The sequence below is a fragment of the Argopecten irradians genome, chromosome 1 (genome assembly GCF_041381155.1).
Source record: "Argopecten irradians isolate NY chromosome 1, Ai_NY, whole genome shotgun sequence".
Lineage (NCBI taxonomy): Eukaryota > Metazoa > Mollusca > Bivalvia > Pectinida > Pectinidae > Argopecten > Argopecten irradians.
In genome coordinates, this window is record NC_091134.1 from 38,873,597 (window position 1) to 38,895,072 (window position 21,476).

The 21,476-nt window shown below is 34.1% G+C and overlaps 1 protein-coding gene across 1 annotated transcript in view; it reads left to right on the plus strand.

Moving 5' to 3' along the window:
• The window catches only part of LOC138308332 (prion-like-(Q/N-rich) domain-bearing protein 25), a 36,690-nt gene extending 23,265 nt beyond the window's left edge, over nucleotides 1-13,425 (plus strand). The window contains exons 3-9 of the mRNA XM_069249327.1: nucleotides 1,312-1,437; nucleotides 2,772-2,909; nucleotides 4,304-4,393; nucleotides 7,184-7,309; nucleotides 8,709-8,834; nucleotides 12,296-12,448; nucleotides 13,394-13,425. Of these exons, the coding sequence (XP_069105428.1) occupies nucleotides 1,312-1,437; nucleotides 2,772-2,909; nucleotides 4,304-4,393; nucleotides 7,184-7,309; nucleotides 8,709-8,834; nucleotides 12,296-12,448; nucleotides 13,394-13,425 (791 nt within the window). The remainder of the gene's footprint in view (nucleotides 1-1,311; nucleotides 1,438-2,771; nucleotides 2,910-4,303; nucleotides 4,394-7,183; nucleotides 7,310-8,708; nucleotides 8,835-12,295; nucleotides 12,449-13,393) is intronic.
• The last annotated feature ends 8,051 nt before the right edge of the window (nucleotides 13,426-21,476 follow it).

Genomic DNA, 21,476 nt, shown 5'->3' on the forward strand with positions numbered 1-21,476 from the left:
TATTTCTCCAGTAAAGTGCTGAAGGGATCTCTCCTCAAATTTCACTTGTAGGGGTTCCCCTAGGGCCCTAGTTTGTGCATATTGCATTTTAGGGACCGATCGGTTTACAAGATGGCCGCCAGGCCACCATCTTGGATTTTGATAGTTAAAGTTTGTTACCGCTATTTCTCAGAAAGTACTGAAGGGATCTCTCCCAAATTTCACAGGTAGGTTCCCCTAGGGCCCTTGTTGTGCATATTTCATTTCGGGACACGATCGGTTATCAAGATGGCCGCCAGACCGCCATCTTGGAATTTGATAGTTAAAAGTTTGTTAACGCTATTTCTCAGAAGTACCAAAGGGATCTCTCTCAAATTTCACATGTAGGTTCCCCTAGGGCCCTAGTTGTGCATATTTCATTTTTGAAACTGATCGGTTGACAAGATGGCCGCCAGGCCGCCATCTTGGATTTTGATAGTTAAAGTTTGTTACCGCTATTTCTGTAGGTTCCCTATTTCTGAACACGATCGGTGAAAATGCCCCAGGGCCGCCAGGATTTTGATACCTCTCTCAAATTTCTCAAATTTCACATGTAGGTTCCCCTAGGGCCCTAGTTGTGCATATTTCATTTCTGAACAGATCGGTTGACAAAGATGGCCGCCAGGCCGCCATCTGGATTTTGATAGTTAAAGTTTTTTACCGCTATTTCTTAGAACAGTACTGTAGGGATCTCTCTCAAATTTCACAGGTAGGTTCCCCTGGGGCCTTAGTTGTGCATATTGCATTTTGGGACCAATCAATCAACAAGATGGTCGAAGGTAGCAATCTTTGATTTTTGATTATTGAAGTTTGTTAGTGTTATATATCTCAGAAAAGTACTGAAAGGATCTTTCTCAAATTTCATATGTAGTATTATGTAGTAAAAGTTTGAAAAGCAGAGAAAATTAAGATCCCTCTTTGGTAGACATAGATCATTCTTTGGTGGGCGCCAAGATCCCTCTGGGATCTCTTGTTAAATATTCATTTTCAACCTAAGCCTCCAATCTTCCTTCTGAATCATTATTGCTGGTACATTGAAGTGAATGATCTTAACCTACTTTTATAAGTCATCAAATATTTCAAAAACTTACAGTTTCAACCATTAAGGCCTATTAGAGTCTCCTGTTTCTCAAAAGTAAAGCATCTAGTTCTATTCATTTGGTTCTATTCATGAAGCTGTAAAAAGACATGATTGAAAGCCTGGTGTCTGAGGTAATCATTACAGGGATACTTAACTTTGCAATGTAAATAATTGTATTACATTTGTAAATATTCATTTCCAACTACTACCAGAAATCCAGGCTGGTGAGACAGGTTGTACAGGTATAACCAATGAGTGTACTGCCATGTCTACCTGTACCGGGAACCAATGTATCTGTATCAGTGGTTACTATGACAGTGGTGCTGTCTGTTCTCTTCGTAAGTTTTTAGTTCATTTTCATAAACTAACCGTCTGTATGTAGTACAAGACTAATGCTTCAACCACTTGTAATCAGGTTTGTTTTTGGTTTATTATAGAAATATAATGATAATGGACATCAAATCAGACAAATGGGTTTAGCTGTACAAAAATTATGATATTATTATTATAAAGAGATTGCTTAAGACAATTATTAAGGGATTGACACTATAAAAACCCTTCAGTGTCGAAGTTTCCGGTAGACTAGAAATTTGATTAAAATCTGATGACTATTATAGAATAAGAGCTAGAATTAATTCATTATTCATTAGGATTTTGCTGCAGGACTGTTGGCCTATATATAATAAGTTACTGTGCTATAATTATATAATGTCTATTTAAGCTTTAACTTAATTCTCCATAATCGAAAGCCCCAGGTTACTGATATTTTGCCTGTAGCCTTGATGGGATGAGGGTTACAGAGTTTGTTCAAACGAATTGGTACCTTTACATATATATATACATTTAACGTCACAGGGGTCTAAAAAACTAAAATCCATCCTACAGGACTTCTTGGCAATAAATAAGAGCTCTTGAGAGACCTGATATTTGGCCTGTAGTATATATGCTTGCATTAAATTTGTTCAAGTGCATACCTGTCAGCTTTCAGGAATTGCAATGCGGGAGAAAGGACATATGAGCAAAATTTTCAACAGTCCAACTGAGGCGCTACACGTCGCTTATCATTATTACTTGTGATGTTTTAGCATATTAAACCCTGTTTATCTTTAGAAAATAACATGGGATGGAAATATTTCTTGAATGAATAAGCTTATTTTTATATCCTATCAGTTGAAAAACTTGTATCTTTAACATCAAAAGTTTTTATCATGTAAAATAACATTTGTGTAATTAATCAAGTGTAGAAGGAGAAGGAGAAAAGGGTTCTGATAATATATTCTTGTTGCGACCTCAAATATTGAAACAATTGGATCCATGTGTTGAAGTTACATCTTCAAAAAATATGTTTCGTCTGTATCTGTGCTTGTTTTCTTTCACTTTCAATCTCCTTCTGAATCATTATTGCTGGTACATTGAAGGGAATGATCTTAACCTACTTTTATAAGTCATCAAATATATAAAAAAAACTTAAGTTTCAACCATTAAGGCCTATTAGAGTCTCCTGTTTCTCAAAAGTAAAGCATCTAGTTCTATTCATTTGGTTCTATTCATGAAGCTGTAAAAAGACATGATTGAAAGCCTGGTGTCTGAGGTAATCATTACAGGGATACTTAACTTTGCAATGTAAATAATTGTATTACATTTGTAAATATTCATTTCCAACTACTACCAGAAATCCAGGCTGGTGAGACAGGCTGTGCAGGTATAGCCAATGAGTGTACTGCCATGTCTACCTGTACCGGGAACCAATGTATCTGTATCAGTGGTTACTATGACAGTGGTGCTCTGTGGTGTGCTGTCTGGTCTCTTCGTAAGTTTTTAGTTCATTTTCATAAACTAACCGTCTGTATGTAGTACAAGACTAATGCTTCAACCACTTGTAATCAGGTTTGTTTTTGGTTTATTATAGAAATATAATGATAATGGACATCAAATCAGACAAATGGGTTTAGCTGTACAAAAATTATGATATTATTATTATAAAGAGATGTTTAAGACATTTATTAGGGGATTGACACTATAAAAACCCTTCAGTGTCGAAGTTTCCGGTAGACTAGAAATTTTATGAAATCTGATGACTATTATAAAATAAGAGCTAGAATTAATTCATTATTCATTAGGATTTTGCTGCAGGACTGTTGGCCTATATATAATAAGTTAATGTGCTATAATGTCTATTTAAGCTTTAACTTAATTCTCCATAACCGAAAGCCCCAGGGTACTGATATTTTGCCTGTAGCCTTGACGGGATGAGGGTTACAGAGTTTGTTCAAACGAATTGGTACCTTTACATATATACATACATTTAACGTCACAGGGGTCTAAAAAACTAAAATCCTTACATGACTTCTTGGCAATAAATAAGAGCTCTTGAGAGACCTGATATTTGGCCTGTAGTATATATGCTTGCATTAAATTTGTTCAAGTGCATACCTGTCAGCTTTCAGGAATTGCAATGCGGGAGAAAGGACATATGAGCGAAATTTTCAACAGTCCAACTGAGGCGCTACACGTCGCTTATCATTATTACTTGTGATGTTTTAGCATATTAAACCCTGTTTATCTTTAGAAAATAACATGGGATGGAAATATTTCTTGAATGAATAAGCTTATTTTTATATCCTATCAGTTGAAAAACTTGTATCTTTAACATCAAAAGTTTTTATCATGTAAAATAACATTTGTGTAAGCTTAATCAAGTGTAGAAGAGAAGGAGAAAAAGGGTTCTGATAATATATTCTTTAGCTTGCGACTTCGTCATCAAATATTGAAACAATTGGATCCATGTGTTGAAGTTACATCTTCAAAATATGTTTCGTCTGTATCTGTGCTTGTTTTCTTTCACTTTCAATCTCCTTCTGAATCATTATTGCTGGTACATTGAAGGGAATGATCTTAACCTACTTTTATAAGTCATCAAATATATAAAAAAAACTTAGTTTCAACCATTAAGGCCTATTAGAGTCTCCTGTTCTCGCAAAAAGTAAAGCACATCCTAGGTTCTATTCTTTTGGTTATATTCATGAAGCTGTAAAAAAGGACATGATTTGATAAAGCCTGGTGATCCTCTAGGTGAAATCATTACAGGGATACTTAACTTTGCAATGTAATAATTGTATTACTATTTGTAAAATATTCATTTCCAACTAATACCAAGAAATCCAGGGCTGGTGAGGCACAGGATTGTACAGGTAATGTGATAAGCCAATGAGTGTACTGCCATGTCTACCTGTACCGGGAACCAATGTATCTGTAACAGTGGTTACTATGACAGTGGTGCTGTCTGTTCTCTTCGTAAGTTTTTAGTTCATTTTCATAAACTAACCGTCTGTATGTAGTACAAGACTAATGCTTCAACCACTTGTAATCAGGTTTGTTTTTGGTTTATTATAGAAATATAATGATAATGGACATCAAATCAGACAAATGGGTTTAGCTGTACAAAAATTATGATATTATTATTATAAAGAGATGTTTAAGACATTTATTAGGGGATTGACACTATAAAAACCCTTCAGTGTCGAAGTTTCCGGTAGACTAGAAATTTTATGAAATCTGATGACTATTATAAAATAAGAGCTAGAATTAATTCATTATTCATTAGGATTTTGCTGCAGGACTGTTGGCCTATATATAATAAGTTACTGTGCTATAATTATATAATGTCTATTTAAGCTTTAACTTAATTCTCCATAATCGAAAGCCCCAGGTTACTGATATTTTGCCTGTAGCCTTGATGGGATGAGGGTTACAGAGTTTGTTCAAACGAATTGGTACCTTTACATATATACATACATTTAACGTCACAGGGGTCTAAAAAACTAAAATCCTTACAGGACTTCTTGGCAATAAATAAGAGCTCTTGAGAGACCTGATATTTGGCCTGTAGTATATATGCTTGCATTAAATTTGTTCAAGTGCATACCTGTCAGCTTTCAGGAATTGCAATGCGGGAGAAAGGACATATGAGCGAAATTTTCAACAGTCCAACTGAGGCTAGCATACACGTCGCTTATCATTATTACTTGTGATGTTTTTAGCATATTAAACCTGTTTATCTTTAGAAAATAACATGGGATGGAAATATTTCTTGAATGAATAAGCTTATTTTTATATCCTATCAGTTGAAAAAACTTGTATCTTTAACATCAAAAGTTTTTATCATGTAAAATAACATTTGTGTAATTAATCAAGTGTAGAAGGAGAAGGAGAAAAGGGTTCTGATAATATATTCTTGTTGCGACCTCAAATATTGAAACAATTGGATCCATGTGTTGAAGTTACATCTTCAAAATATGTTTCGTCTGTATCTGTGCTTGTTTTCTTTCACTTTCAATCTCCTTCTGAATCATTATTGCTGGTACATTGAAGGGAATGATCTTAACCTACTTTTTATAAGTCATCAAATATATCAAAAAAAACTTAGTTTCAACCATTAAGGCCTATTAGAGTCTCCTGTTTCTCAAAAGTAAAGCATCTAGTTCTATTCATTTGGTTCTATTCATGAAGCTGTAAAAAGACATGATTGAAAGCCTGGTGTCTGAGGTAATCATTACAGGGATACTTAACTTTGCAAATGTAAATAATTGTATTACATTTGTAAATATTCATTTCCAACTACTACCAGAAATCCAGGCTGGTGAGACAGGCTGTACAAGGTATAGCCAATGAGTGTACTGCCATGTCTACCTGTACCGGGAACCAATGTATCTGTATCAGTGGTTACTATGACAGTGGTCGCTGTCTGTTCTCTTCGTAAGTTTTTAGTTCATTTTCATAAACTAACCGCTGTATGTAGTACAAGACTAATGCTTCAAACCACTTGTAATCAGGTTTGTTTTTGGTTTATTATAGAAATATAATGATAATGGACATCAAATCAGACAAATGGGTTTAGCTGTACAAAAATTATGATATTATTATTATAAAGAGATGTTTAAGACATTTATTAGGGGATTGACACTATAAAAACCCTTCAGTGTCGAAGTTTCCGGTAGACTAGAAATTTTATGAAATCTGATGACTATTATAAAATAAGAGCTAGAATTAATTCATTATTCATTAGGATTTTGCTGCAGGACTGTTGGCCTATATATAATAAGTTAATGTGCTATAATGTCTATTTAAGCTTTAACTTAATTCTCCATAACCGAAAGTACATCCCCAGGGTACTGATATTTTGCCTGTAGCCTTGACGGGATGAGGGTTACAGAGTTTGTTCAAACGAATTGGTACCGTTTACATATATACATACATTTAACTTCACAGGGGTCTAAAAAACTAAAATCCTTACATGACTTCTTGGCAATAAATAAGAGCTCTTGAGAGACCTGATATTTGGCCTGTAGTATATATGCTTGCATTAAATTTGTTCAAGTGCATACCTGTCAGCTTTCAGGAATTGCAATGCGGGAGAAAGGACATATGAGCGAAATTTTCAACAGTCCAACTGAGGCGCTACACGTCGCTTATCATTATTACTTGTGATGTTTTAGCATATTAAACCCTGTTTATCTTTAGAAAATAACATAGGATAGAAATATTTTATGAATGAATAAGCTTTTTTTTATATCCTATCAGTTGAAAAACTTGTATCTTTAACATCAAAAGTTTTTATCATGTAAAATAACATTTGTGTAATTAATCAAGTGTAGAAAGAGAAGGAGAAAAAGGTTCTGATATTATATATTCTTGTTGCGATTTCAAAATAATGAAACAATTGGATCCATTTGTGAAGTAACGTCATCAATATATGTTTCGTCTGTACCGGTACTTTTCTTCTTTCACTTTCAATCTCCTTCTGAATCATTATTGCTGGTACATTGAAGTGAATGATCTTAACCTACTTTTATATTAAGTCATCAAATATATCAAAAACTTACAGCTTCAACCGTTAAGGCCTATGGTCTCCAGTTTCCAAAAACTAAAGCATCTCGTTCTATTCATTTGGTTCTATTCATGAAGCTGTAAAAAGACATGATTGAAAGCCTGGTGTCTGAGGTAATCATTACAGGAACATAACTTATTTTTGCATAGTTATTAATTCTATTGTATTTGTAAATATTCATTTCCAATTACTACCAGAAATCCAGGCTGGTGAGACAGGTTGTACAGGTATAACCAATGAGTGTACTGCCATGTCTACCTGTACCGGGAACCAATGTATCTGTAACAGTGGTTACTATGACAGTGGTGCTGTCTGTTCTCTTCGTAAGTTTTTAGTTCATTTTCATAAACTAACCGTCTGTATGTAGTAAACAAGACTAATGCCTTCAACCACTTGTAATCAGGTTTGCTTTTTGGTTTATTATAGAAATATAATGATAATGGACATCAAATCAGACAAATGGGTTTAGCTGTACAAAAATTATGATATTATTATTATAAAGAGATGCTTAAGAAACAATTATTAGCGGGATTGACACTATAAAAACCCTTCAGTGTCGAAGTTTCCGGTAGACTAGAAATTTTATTGAAATCTGATGACTATTATAGAATAAGAGCTAGAATTAATTCATTATTCATTAGGATTTTTTTGCTGCAGGGGACTGTTGGCCTATATATAATAAGTTACTGTGCTATAAATTAATAATGTCTATTTAAGCTTTTAACTTAATTCTCCATAATCGAAAGCCCCAGGGTACTGATATTTTGCCTGTAGCCTTGATGGGATGAGGGTTACAGAGTTTGTTCAAACGAATTGGTACCTTTACATATATATATACATTTAACGTCACAGGGGTCTAAAAAACTAAAATCCTTACAGGACTTCTTGGCAATAAATAAGAGCTCTTGAGAGACCTGATATTTGGCCTGTAGTATATATGCTTGCATTAAATTTGTTCAAGTGCATACCTGTCAGCTTTCAGGAATTGCAATGCGGGAGAAAGGACATATGAGCGAAATTTTCAACAGTCCAACTGAGGCGCTACACGTCGCTTATCATTATTACTTGTGATGTTTTAGCATATTGAACCCTGTTTATCTTTAGAAAATAACATAGGATAGAAATATTTTATGAATGAATAAGCTTTTTTTTATATCCTATCAGTTGAAAAACTTGTATCTTTAACATCAAAAGGTTTTTAACGACATGTAAAATAACAATTTTGATTTGTTTAATTAATCAAGTGTAGAAAGCAGAAGGAGAAAAAAGGTTCTGATATTATTATATATTCTTGTTGCGACTTCAAATATTGAAACAATTGGATCCATGTGTTGAAGTTACATCTATCAAATATATGTTTTCGTCTGTATCTGTATCTTGATTCTTCTTTTCACTTTCAATCTCCTTCTGCAATCATTGATTTGCTGGTACATTGAAGGGAATGAATCTTAACCTACTTTTATATTAAGTCATCATCAAATATATCAAAAACTTACAGCTTCAATCCGTTATTGTAGAGTCCGTTATTAGCCTATAAGAGTCTCCTGTTTCTCAAAAGTAAGCATCTAGTTCTATTCATTTGGTTCTATTCATGAAGCTGTAAAAAAGACATGATTGAAAGCCTGGTGTCTAGAGGTAATCATTACAGGGATTACTATAACTTTGCAATGTAAATTTAATTGTATTTACATTTGTTAAATATTTATTTCCAATTACTACCAGAAATCCAGGCTGGTGAGGCAGGCTGTACTGGTATAGCCAATGAGTGTACTGCCATGTCTACCTGTACCGGGAACCAATGTATCTGTAACAGTGGTTACTATGACAGTGGTGCTGTCTGTTCTCTTCGTAAGTTTTTAGTTCATTTTCATAAACTAACCGTCTGTATGTAGTATAACAAGACTAATGCTTCAACCACTTGTAATCAGGTTTGTTTTTGGTTTATTATAGAAAATAATGATAATGACATCAAATCAGACAAATGGGTTTGCTGTACATCATATTATCAGATGCAGAATGGGTTTATGCACTGGTCGCGAGTTCGAATCCTATATGGGGCTAGTTGTCAGGGTTATCTGACCGCTGGTCGGGTATGGTTTTTAGCGTCCAGGTATTACCTCCTACCAACTAAGTACCCTGAACGTCCTTAACTCTGACCCTGGTTTATAGGACGTTAAACCTTCAAACCCAAACCCAACTCAAACCACATTGTATACCTCAAGGTTTAGTTTTTGGTTTTATTTATATAAATATAATTGATAATGGGACATATCCAAATCAGGACAGATGGGTTAAGGTAGAGGTATGGCTATGGCAGTCATATTTTGATATATTACTCTATATAGAAGATGTGATGTCCATTTCGACATTGAATATAGGCATTGACACCACAGGTACCATAAAATGCCCTTCAATGAAGTTATCAACCAAAAAGATAGCATTTCTTCAATCATCCTAAAATATCACACATTTATTGTTCTGCGACTTGTGACATGTAGTTCTGGTTCAAAAAGTTGACTTTGTGAGACCGTTGTTTTAGTGTAAAAAAAGTATATTGAACCTATGGCCATTTTACTATTATGTTGGATGGCGGGGATTGGTTTGTTTAGTTTTACGTCCTATTAACAGCCAGGGTCATGTAAGGAGTATGCCAGGTTAGTTGGTGGGAAGGAAAGCCGGTGTACTCGGGAAGTGGAGACCAACGGTCGTAAAAACCACCCGGCATGCGGTCAAGTACTGGCAAACTGCCCCCACAATGGGATTCGAAACCCGCATCCCAGAGGCTGATGAGGGGGAACTTGTGGTATTCTATATTGTTCCCTAAGAGTGTAAACATCACTAACGAGTGTCGGCTACCGCGGCCCTCGGCTCTACATTACATATTCCCGAGGAACAACTAGAAAAATTGAATTTGTAATACTAATACAGCTCAGCTCTGAATGGATTATAAAAATTCAAATTCCAATACCTCTAAAGAGCAAACTATCTGATGCAACGCAATGCACATGGATTTAATAACCATAATTACTAAACAAATAGAATATGTACAATTAGTATGAGAAGAAGGAAGGGAACATCCACCATCAAAGGCTTACTATATTGTGTAGTTATTGTATTTTGATTGAGTAGTTGGGATTAAAATCTCTGCCTTTAAATCTTTTTCTTAACAAAGAGCATGTAAGGGTGTATGAACCAGCAAAACAACACCAAATCCAAAATCTTATATTTATCCTTCACTGGCTGATAATACTGGAGACCAATAAGGAACATTGTTGCTTACTGCGTTTCCGCTGTTATTATTATGTTACAGTCTCCTCAGGTTTACAGAAAGTGTGTAGGTTATTCCTAATGGATCGATAATGTCACTCAGTTACCCGTTCTTCAGATGTATTCGCATTCGTACACAGAGGGTTACGAGGCTAACATGGGACCTTAACTGTTTAGAGTGCGACATATATTACCAAGTCGCAGATACTTATATGTGTGTATGAAAATCATTGTGAATTGTGAATAGATAAGAAGGCCTTTGCTTCTTTGACTCATGGTGCGAACCTTTTTGTCCGAAACTAACTACGGTCAAATCAATAATTGGACATCAAATAAATGGGATTTAGGGGGACATATTTGATGTTATTATAAAGAGATGTTCTAGAGACATTGTATATTGGATTAATACTTTAAAAAACACACTTCCTTGAAAGTTTATTATCAAAGGAACCCATGGGGGCATGTGAGGGGCCAAGGCTCCAATAGAGGTCAATTTGTGTAATAATTCATTATTGCTATCTAATACTTTCTTCTCTCGCAAAGTTACTAAATGGATTTTCGCTGTATGACATGTATATTGTTTGTAGTATTCTTTATGATGGTGTTGGGAGTTTCTAAATATGTTACAAATGCGTTGGGCAAAACCTCCTCCCCCAGGGCTTAATAGGGTGGGCCAAAGGGGTATACAATACTTGCGGTCATTATAGCAATAAAATGTCTTATTCCCTGAAAGTTGAGTGAATCTATCTGATACGTCATCTGGGATGTTAATGGTTTTGCTGACATCACCCAACTTCTAGCAACATTCTTGTGTTATATCACTTAAGTTATGTATGTATGCTATCTCTGACACTGGAGGTTGTGACTTCACAAAATTGTAACAAATAGTGGAAACATGGCACATTGCATGACTCATAGGTAGTGAGAAATTGATTCATAATAGTCCTGTCTAGTCAATTAGTTGGGTGTATATATCTATATGTGCTTGCATGTATAATCAATATGTACCATCCACGAGTCTGATACACTTGTCAGACAGTTTCGTAGTTATGGCCTATACCTGAATGCTAGCACTGGAAGATTTTTATAATTGTAAAAATATTCTCATTGCTTTTCATGATATAAAATTGTCTTGAATATTTTGGTTTATGATGATCAGATAAAAGCATTTTATTTAATGTATATAATATATATATATAGCATATATATTGATCTCTACTGTTCTATGTATAAAATGAATGCTCTATTTTCATGTTTCTATCTGATAAGTCATGTATGAATGCATTCCAATTTATGTATATGATGTATATTAACAATATTAAGGATAATTCAAACTGGTCCATCAATATATATGTTTAATTTTGTTCGAACTAACCGAAGGTTTACCGTATTTATTACTGACAGAAACATAATGCGTGATTGTATCATCAACCTACCAATAATGGGATATGTGCTGAATGTAAGTTAATGGTTTGAATTATACACTGACTGCCAAATTGCTTGGAAAGTCACTTGAACTCTCACAACTATACATTTCTTAAAAGCAATTAAGTCTGTCCCTGACTTCACCACTGGATTTAAAAATTGTATATCTACTTCCCATGCATCCTTGACCTCTTGTCTTACAGACAGCTAACCTGTTGGATAGTAATGACTGTCATTATATGCTGGTATATAGCACATTAAAAAACAAATTTATAAAAGATTTTTCTGTAATAATTTTAAAGTATATACAGTTATAGTTAAGGTATACATGCAGTTATAAAATGGATGGATATCTTAAGACAACAAGGTGTTTTCTTTATTTTTGTCTTTGTTTACCTATCAAACCTTCATGTTCAAAATGAAATAGAAGGTACATGGTCAGTGCAATTATTAAATTCAGGCATATATACCTGTATCTAGCTAATATTTTTTTTCACAAATATTGCAGTTAGATCATCTTTTATTGTAAAACTTGAATTAAAACATTATATCTGGAATCCTATGTTTAATTGAAATGTTGCAATTGAAAGGAAATCAATATTTGATTGATGTTTCAGTGATTACATTAAGTGGGACCTGTACTAGTAGTTTAAGTGTTACCCAGTGTCAGACGACTGGAGCTGTTTGTGCTACTGACAACAAATGTAGATGTAACCAAGGAACATTTGATAGTAACGGGTTTGGTACAGCTGATGGTACCTGTGTAGACAGTAAGTTTATAATATATTTGAATTCCTTTGAGTGAAATAATGTTTTTGGTCTTACTCTTCACTATTGAATATATAGTCAATAGTGCCTAAATACAGCTAGTATTATATATTGCTACTCAGCTGTCATGACCATCAGACAGGTCCAACCATTTTCCATCTTTACTATTGAATGAAGCTATAATTATGATGCAGCAGACACAATTATTTGATAAATTAAATTAAAAGAAAGTTATTATGATAATCCTTTGTTTGTTATAGATGTAGTTATAGTGGTCACATCTACTTTATACACAAAGCATGTTCAAAATTCCAAACTGCCATATTATGTTGTTAATGGCATGCAATTTTAGTCTAGTCTAAAAAGAAACTTTTAGCACATTTTCATTATGATTAAAAATGATTAAATAATCAGTTAAAGAAAAGTCTCATCCAGAGCAGTTATCTCCTATACTATAAGAAGACGTCATCTAGGTGAGATGATGAGTTATTTACTAAAACAACATGGTCGTTTACAAGCTAGGTCACTGTGACCTACATTTTGATCTTTAATAAATTGATCTCAGTTTAAAAACAGCTTATCCAGACTTGCTCTCCATTACTTTGAGGCATATGAAATATCATATATATACTACTCAAAATTTGCTAAGGATCACTTTTACTTTGTAGTATATCAAATTCATTTCATTGTACAAAATTCATAAAAAATACTTAAATGATTTCTTTAAGATGTCTGAACACAGGTTCCAACAGAAAAACTGTGAAATTTCCACGAGCGTTCGATACATTACTTGTGAAACAGTTCTACCCCCAAAAATGACAAAAACAGGACAATAGGAGTGAAAATGAAATACGCATTAAAAACAGTTTTCTCGCAATTAAGTCCCATTTCCAGTTTTGCTGGATGAATGCCCATTCCTCTTGCAAAGCTGTTCCATGTTTTTGCAGTGACCTTGGCTTGTAAACGCTGGAAGAAATAGATTCCAGTAGCATGTCCTACATGTGCTCTATAGGAATTAGATCCAGGGAATGAGCAGGCCAATCCATGTGTTTGATAATTTTCATTTGAAGCTCGTCGTCCGAGGTTTATAAGGCTATGTCACTACGAATACACTTTATAAACGCCACTAGAACTTGAATATCCACGCAATCTGTGTATAATAGACTTTATTTGGCAGGTCTGAGGTCCCGTAGACCTGCAATGAGAATTTCTTTGACTAGTAAGCATGCTCAGGCAAGACTTATATCAGCCCGCGATCACGCGAGATGGACTTTCAGAGTAAATAGGTTCTATATCTTTTCAATAATTCCTGATTAGTAATAACAAGTGGATAAATATCTCAAACACAACATTGACATTTTCAACCTGGAGTGAACTGGGCGGACCAGAACCGCCGATGATATATGGACATTCTGCATCAGCATAGAATGTCAGTTATTCAGGGTAACGGAGGGCCAATAACAAGAAAACAAAACACAATGTCGGTTTTAATATGTAAATATCTTTTAAATAATTAAAATACAACACTGAGAATTCTTAGTGCACAGTTGTCAATCATATATATCGGGTAATATAATTGGCATTGAAATTGTCACCAGCTCCCGCGTTTCCATACCTCCGATATTTAGGGACATCCTCTGTGACATGCGTTTTTTTTTCCAAAAATTTTTATGATGCTGCAAAATATACTCGATAAGTAGATGTTTTTCATCAGCATTATTCCCAGCCCTAAAAAGTACCTGCGCAAATTACACTGGTGCGCAAATTATAACCAGTTTTATACGGTAAAAGGTAAAGGTCATTTTTTTAAAAAAATAAACTTGGTAGCCCACCTTTATCCCAGCATGCCACAGGCCGTAAATCAGGTCCCTAGGCTGTTTGGTTATTAAAATGAAGTCGTATTTTTAAAGATTTTAGCATATTTGATCCCTGTGACCTTGAATGAAAATCAAGGTTATTCTTTTGAACAAAAAATTTGTAGCCCTCATCCCAACATGTCACAGAGCCCAATATCAGGTCTCTAGGCCTTTTGTTTAATTAAGAAGAAGTCTTTTTAACAATTTTAACATCATGGGGACAGTAAAAATAAATTTGACTGCAATACAAAAAGTCAAAATAGAATCTCACCAAGCAGTCAACATTAAATCTTAACAGAAAAATCAGGCATAAGTCAAACAAGGACATAGTCATTCAGATCCCCAGCCAATGGAGAGCTAAATCAATTAATTTTATATGCTAGTAAGAGTATAGGGAAAAGTATTTTAAAACCCAACTGCAATTGAAGAAATATATCCAAAACATAAATTTATGTTTTTTTTTTAACAAAGTGAAACCAACTTTGAAAACATTTGCTTCTTTGAAAAATAACAGAATTGATCTTAGCTTTAACAAAGTTCAGCAGCTAACAGTGTGATTTTTTATTTGTTTTAAACAGCGACGAGTTACATAGGAATTAAGTGAATGTTCATAGTAATTGAGTTTGATATATCTGAGTTTTACTGCATGCATATTAAATAAAAAGTAAAGCATAATACAAAATTAGAAGTCCTACATAAAATGTGTCTATGAAGTTTCATGGAAATATCTCTGCTGGTTTTAGAGTTGTGCTCCGGAAACGATTCTTACACAAAAATCTGCCATTTTCAGCAATGTTTCCATGGTTACAGAAAAAAGTACAAAAAGTGAAAACCTTAAAATAGCAATGCTCCGGAACGAACCTGGTACAAAAATATGATATTTTCAGCAATGTTTCCATGGTTATGGAAAAAAATGCAAAAAATGAAAACCTAAAAATAGCAAAAGGCACTACTAGACCATAAGACCAATGTGTGTATGAAGTTTCGTGGAAATATCTCTACTGGTTTTAGAGTTATGCTCCGGAAACCATTCGAACGCACGGACGGACGGAACCCATTTGTATATCCCCCGCCAACTTCGTTGGGCGGGGGATAATAACCAGTTTGTATTTTGTAATTTGCTGCTAGTGTATCTGCATATAACATTCTGACTTACGTGTAACACACATCCCATTATTGGCTGACGGACCATCACTGTCATAGTAACCAGTGTTACAGGTACACACACCACCAGAACACATAGAGTTATCCTTACATGCAGTTGATGGTAAAGAAGAGCATGCTTCTCCTGGATTTAGTCCTGGTGTAGAATGGTTATAGTTATCAACATGCTGTTTATTAAATGTTTACCATGCTATATAGAATAACGATAAAAATTTCTTGCACCTCGGACAAGGAAATCTCACATGGTACCCGGTGCTAGATTTTTCTATCTCGTCCGATCTGTCTGGTACCTTTACATGAATATTGGCGGAATTTTAAGCCATTCATGTAACAGTTCGTGCATGTGACGTGTCATACTCTCGAATCGGTGATGTCACACGCGTCAGATAATCAATATTATTAGAAATTTGTGCATTCAGTCATTTACCATGCATTGTTTGGTTCTTGTTTTTAATTATGAAAACAGTAGGGTATGTACCGATTGATCATCGTTTTTCTTTGATATGACTAAACTATAGTTTTACAAGAAATGACTGCAATTGAAGTGCAGAAGAAATGGTTGATAGGCTTTGAACCAGGAGGCCCAAAACGGGATAATTTTGCACTCTGAACGCGTATATAGATTGAGTTTGTTATATCATAGAGGCGTGAGAAATAAAATCTATTATCTTTAAGTGATCAAGATCGGGTTATCTCAGTCTCGGGCTAAGGTTTGGTAATGTCCTAACTTCGGCTAACGCCTCGGCTGGGATTATGTTACAAAATCTTAGCCCTCAACTGAGATAACCCGATCTCGATCACTTACAGGTAACAGATTTTATTAATCTAGTGATTGATCTCAATCTAGCCAGGTCAAAGGATTTTAATAACGAGACTTCTAATATAGGGAGATCCCAAAAAGATCTAAAAAAGAGGTAAATTTAAAACACTTGAGATATCATAATCCAATATAGCTGTCAGTCATATTTTGTATGATAGCTGTCAGAAAACTATAGGTACATGTACTAGTAAGAGGACACTACCAATGCAATATGAAGATTATTGGGATGACTCGATTGATATCCCTCCCTACTTTGAGAAATTGCAGAAACAAGATTTTTTTTTAGGATGCACATGTACATATAGACCCAAACAAAAGATGATTTGACAAGCCCACTGTCTGATGATAGAGGACAAATAAATAGACATTTTATAAAGTTTAGTAAGTTATTATCATTATTTGCCTTATATGTGATCTTTAACTACAGCATCAATTGTTTGTTAGGTAAGGCTGATCAACATTTCCTGACTTACTTGGAGTACATGTACCACTACTGGCTGACGAACCATCACTGTCATAGTACCCGTTGTTACAGGTACACACATTATTGTTACACATAGAGTTATCCTTACAGGCGTTTGTTGGTGATACTGAACATGATACTCCTGGATTTAGTCCTGGTGTAGAAAGGTTATCATCATGCAGTTTAATAAATGTTTACCATGATGTAAAGAATATAGTCTAAGCAGATGAACATCAGAACTCAGGTTCTCTATAAACTATAGAAAATAAATGATCGGTGACCAGATTGACATTGAAACTATATGTTTAGAAATCAAAAATTCATTTTTATACACATAATGCATGCATTAGATGGAAAAATATTTTTCCTATCTAAATGAAAGTGTGTTTTATGGTAATAATGTATTTTAAAACAACTGAACATAGACGCTTAGTTTCAAACTAAAGAGCAAGATCTCCGAAAGATCTTGGTACCATCCATTTTATTATTAGACAATAGCAAATGTTAAGTTTTCCCTTATTAACAGGAAGATTTTTTACCTCAACATTTGATTACCACAAGGAAACTGCCCATAAAATCAACTATTCTAGATATATATAATGTTATAGAAGCAAAACACTTTAAACTATTCTAGATATATATAATGTTATAGAAGCAAAACACTTTAAATGTTTTGATTATCTGCTTGCATTGCTGTCAGCCATATTTGGTATGATAGCTAGCGCTGTTCTAATTTAACCAGCTAGGGACGTACCAATAGGTCCGTGCTGGGGAAAGTTACCAGTTCGCTCATCCAAACGAGTAGTGGATTTGACCATAGGAAAGTAAATATTGACAGCACTGCACTTGTTCATCAGACAGGCACAAATTACTGACACCAATCAAATTTGACTTGGATCTTCTATAAGTCATGTTACATTTATCACTAAATATATACTTCTTTTACTGTTTCTTAGAAATATGATAGAAAATAATAAGCTTCCACGTTCTGCATCATTCATGAAAATGAATTCCCGAATTTTGTTTTCAATACAATGCAGTTAAATCTAAATAACTAAATGAATTAATTCCAGCTCTAATTTTATTAGTTTTTTCAATACACTAATTATTAATATAATGAAAGATGCAAGTAATAAACACAATTAAGTATTTATATTTACACCCCCCCCCCTTCCAAACTACTCAAGAATGGTTGAAGGTTTCTTTATTGGTATTGGAAAATACAAGGCACATATACTCAGTGTTTTTTTCACTTACAATTTTCAACAGCCCATGCCTTTTCAATTGGGAAAATAACTCGGAATTTGGAGGAAATTGGGAAAAAGTGTAAAAATATTCAAAATCACTTGCCCCGGGCAAGTAGAGCCCAATAATTCACTTGCAATTACCCAAAATTAAATTCCACTTGCCCCCCAAAAAATACCATTTTTTCTTACCGCAGTACTGTACTTATTAGAAAATTGAAAATCAAAAACTTTAGAATTATCTAATAAACATTTCTAATTCTATTTCACAAGATGTTTTCCTTCTATTATTAGAAGAAAAATAAAACAATTAATTTGAAACACTATTTGTATTTTTAAAACTTTTTTTTTGTTTCTCTATCATTTTTTTTTTAAATTCCTGAATTCCGGAAACCGGATTCCGGCTCCATTATTAGATACCAAGTGCTACTTCCTACCTTGAACAGAGATCGTTTTTACACAAGAAAAACTCCATGCTTATGTCGAAAAAAAATAATTAGACGACTAATAATGTAAGTTAACTCTGGAAACATTGTTGTATTACTTAAAAGCAGTTGACTATTGTTTTTATTAGCTTGAATGTCTGTAAAACGTCTCTGAACTGAAGGTGCACCTAGCGACCTAGTTATGCTCATTTCGATTTTGTTTTCATTTTGTGAAATAAAAATTGTTTCTGATCCCAAATGTTTTGTTTTAAGTAATGTAAACTAGTCTATATTTACACATTTTAGGAATGAAAATCTGGTTCAAATCATCAACACAAATGTCATTGAATTTGATCAGTTTTTATTGGGAAATTTGACTTCAAAATTGGGGAAATAAGGCATTTTTTGGCTAGGGGAAACAGCCGAAGTTCGGCTGAAGATTTGGCCAAAAAAAACCACTGATACTGGTATATGCAAATATGTCCCAGCATTATTACAGTAGGAAAGACTATGCAAATCTCAAAGTCACATATATATCTTACATGTATATACATGCAGTCTATACTGTTAACATCCTATAATATAAATAATGCATTTTATCATACAGAGGTCATACAGAGGTCCTATGTATAATATGATGGATGTCTGATCATGGTGCAATACATGTACAAGAGTAATTAAAATAATATAATGAGCACAAGCCTACAATTTAGTGTCCATGCTGATGAGACAATCATGTATCTTATAAAGATCTGCAAATAACTTACTTTCCAGACAAGTACTTCCATTTTGGTAATGAGTCGATGTGTCACAAACACATGTTGAAGATCCAGTATCACAGACCTCCCCTGCAGCTGTAGTACAGTTACTTGGATCACCCTCAGTACAGGGTGTACCAACATCTGCCTTACATCCTCCACTGAACAACAAAACTGTCTGTAGAAAGAAAAAAGTGTGCATAATTAAAACATTTTCTGAATGGTTATAAAATTAACTTACTAATAATATAAATAACACAAACAAGAGGCCCAAGGGCCTTAATGGTCATCAATTGGGAATTAACCCGAGATGTAGCAACACTTTGTCATAATGTCAAGATCATATCAGAATCATTTCAGGCAAGTTTCAACCAAATTGCACTGGTATAACTTTTGAAGAAGTTCAAATTTGTTTTCAAGATGACGGCTGTGGTGGCCATCTTGGATTTCAGATCAACCCGAAAAATAACAACACTTGGTTGGGATAATGTCAGGATCATTTCATGCAAGTTTCAGCTAAATCGCATTGGTAGAACTGGAGAAAAAGTTCAAAATGTGTTTTCAACATGGCAGCTGTGACAGCCATCTTGGATTTCGGAACGACCTGAAAAATAACAACACTTGGTCGGGACCATGTCAGGATCATTTCAGTCAAGTTTCAGCTAAATTGCACTGCTTGAACTAGAAAAGAAGTTCAAAATGTGAAAAGTTAAAGGGACAATTCAGTCTAAGAGTATATTAAAAGTTGCACATATTTTGGAAACAAACCAGTTCTAATAGAAATTAATTAAGTTTTGCTGTAATATGCCAGAAACGCCCATTGTAGTGAAATGTTTGTGAAATGTTCAAACTCGCTTACTGTCCGCCATTACACATGGTGGTTGGATGTCTTGTATGCCGAACCCTGGCCCTTGCTAGTGTACATGTAATGTTGTAAAGAAATCTTTGTCTGGAACTACTCAAATCGTTCTTACAGTAGTGTGTTTACCTTATTAGATGCATGTTCTTGTCTAAAAGTAATTTCATCAACTCTTCAGTGGTTATGTAAAGTTGCATTTGTTTAACGTATGTGACTTTGGCTCGGGTATGGGTACAGCATATATGTTGTACTGGCTTAATTGTATTGATCAACGATTAGGAATTTCAACGGTATATCATGCGGATATATCAACCAAAATACTTTATAATGTCGTGGAATTTGTCAATATTTCTTGTTATATGTTTCATAAGGAATGTAGAACAATACATCTATGTCATATTTTGCTTTGTGGTTATGTAACAGAATTAGCCTCATTGAATTGTCATTCAATGCACGCCGGACGACGCCGGCTCACGTATGACCTAATAAAAATGTAGAATTTTTACAATTTTGACCATTTTTTGCTAACTTTGTGTCAAAGAAACCATAGAGTGCATCCTTGAACAAACTTTGTATTTCTCCTTAAGATGTATTGGAAGTGCATACATATTCTCAGTAAATAGTAAAACAGTCATTATAGTTGAATCAGGGATGTATCAAATATTTCAAATGAAACAATTTAATCACCAAATGATTGAAGTGTGCTGTCATTAACATATCTCTATTCTATACAGGAAGAAAAATCTCCTTAGTTTTAATTAATTAAAAGTCACACTGCATGGCAAAGTTAATTAAATATGAGGGTCAATATTGTAAGCATTACATGAACATTTCTGATGCAGGAGTTTTTAATTAGGTATGATGGACCATGAGCATTATATTTAATACATACATGGTGTAGTTGGTGACAAGTTATTTAATGGGTTGATCATATATGAGCTGCCGGCTGGGATTTAGGTCCTTAAGTAATAAAAAATCGATTTTGAGTTTTTTGTTGATTCACAATCTAGAGGTTCTAAGGATTAAAATGGTGTAAAAATATTTTCAGTGCGTCAACATTTGACAATATTACACATAATTGAATGTATGTAACATTTGGTTTGTAAAATGACATTGACGTTTTTCATGACGTTGTTTTACCTCTGCTGTTTAACGTCATTTTTGACGACGTCATCATTGAGGTTAGTTGTATAACACTTTATTTTTTAATTGATGAATAATACAGATGTATGTTACATGCTTTATATATATTGCATGGACTTAATTTACTTTTTGCATTTAATGAGAGACTATGTATAAGTAGCATGCCATCAAAAACTTATACCCAACAGAACTATAGTAATGCATGATGTACACGTTTCCGGTGGTTATCCAGTCTAGAAAGTGCAACTAGCTGTTAAATGAATGGATAGTTATAACAAACAAAGCAACATATATATAT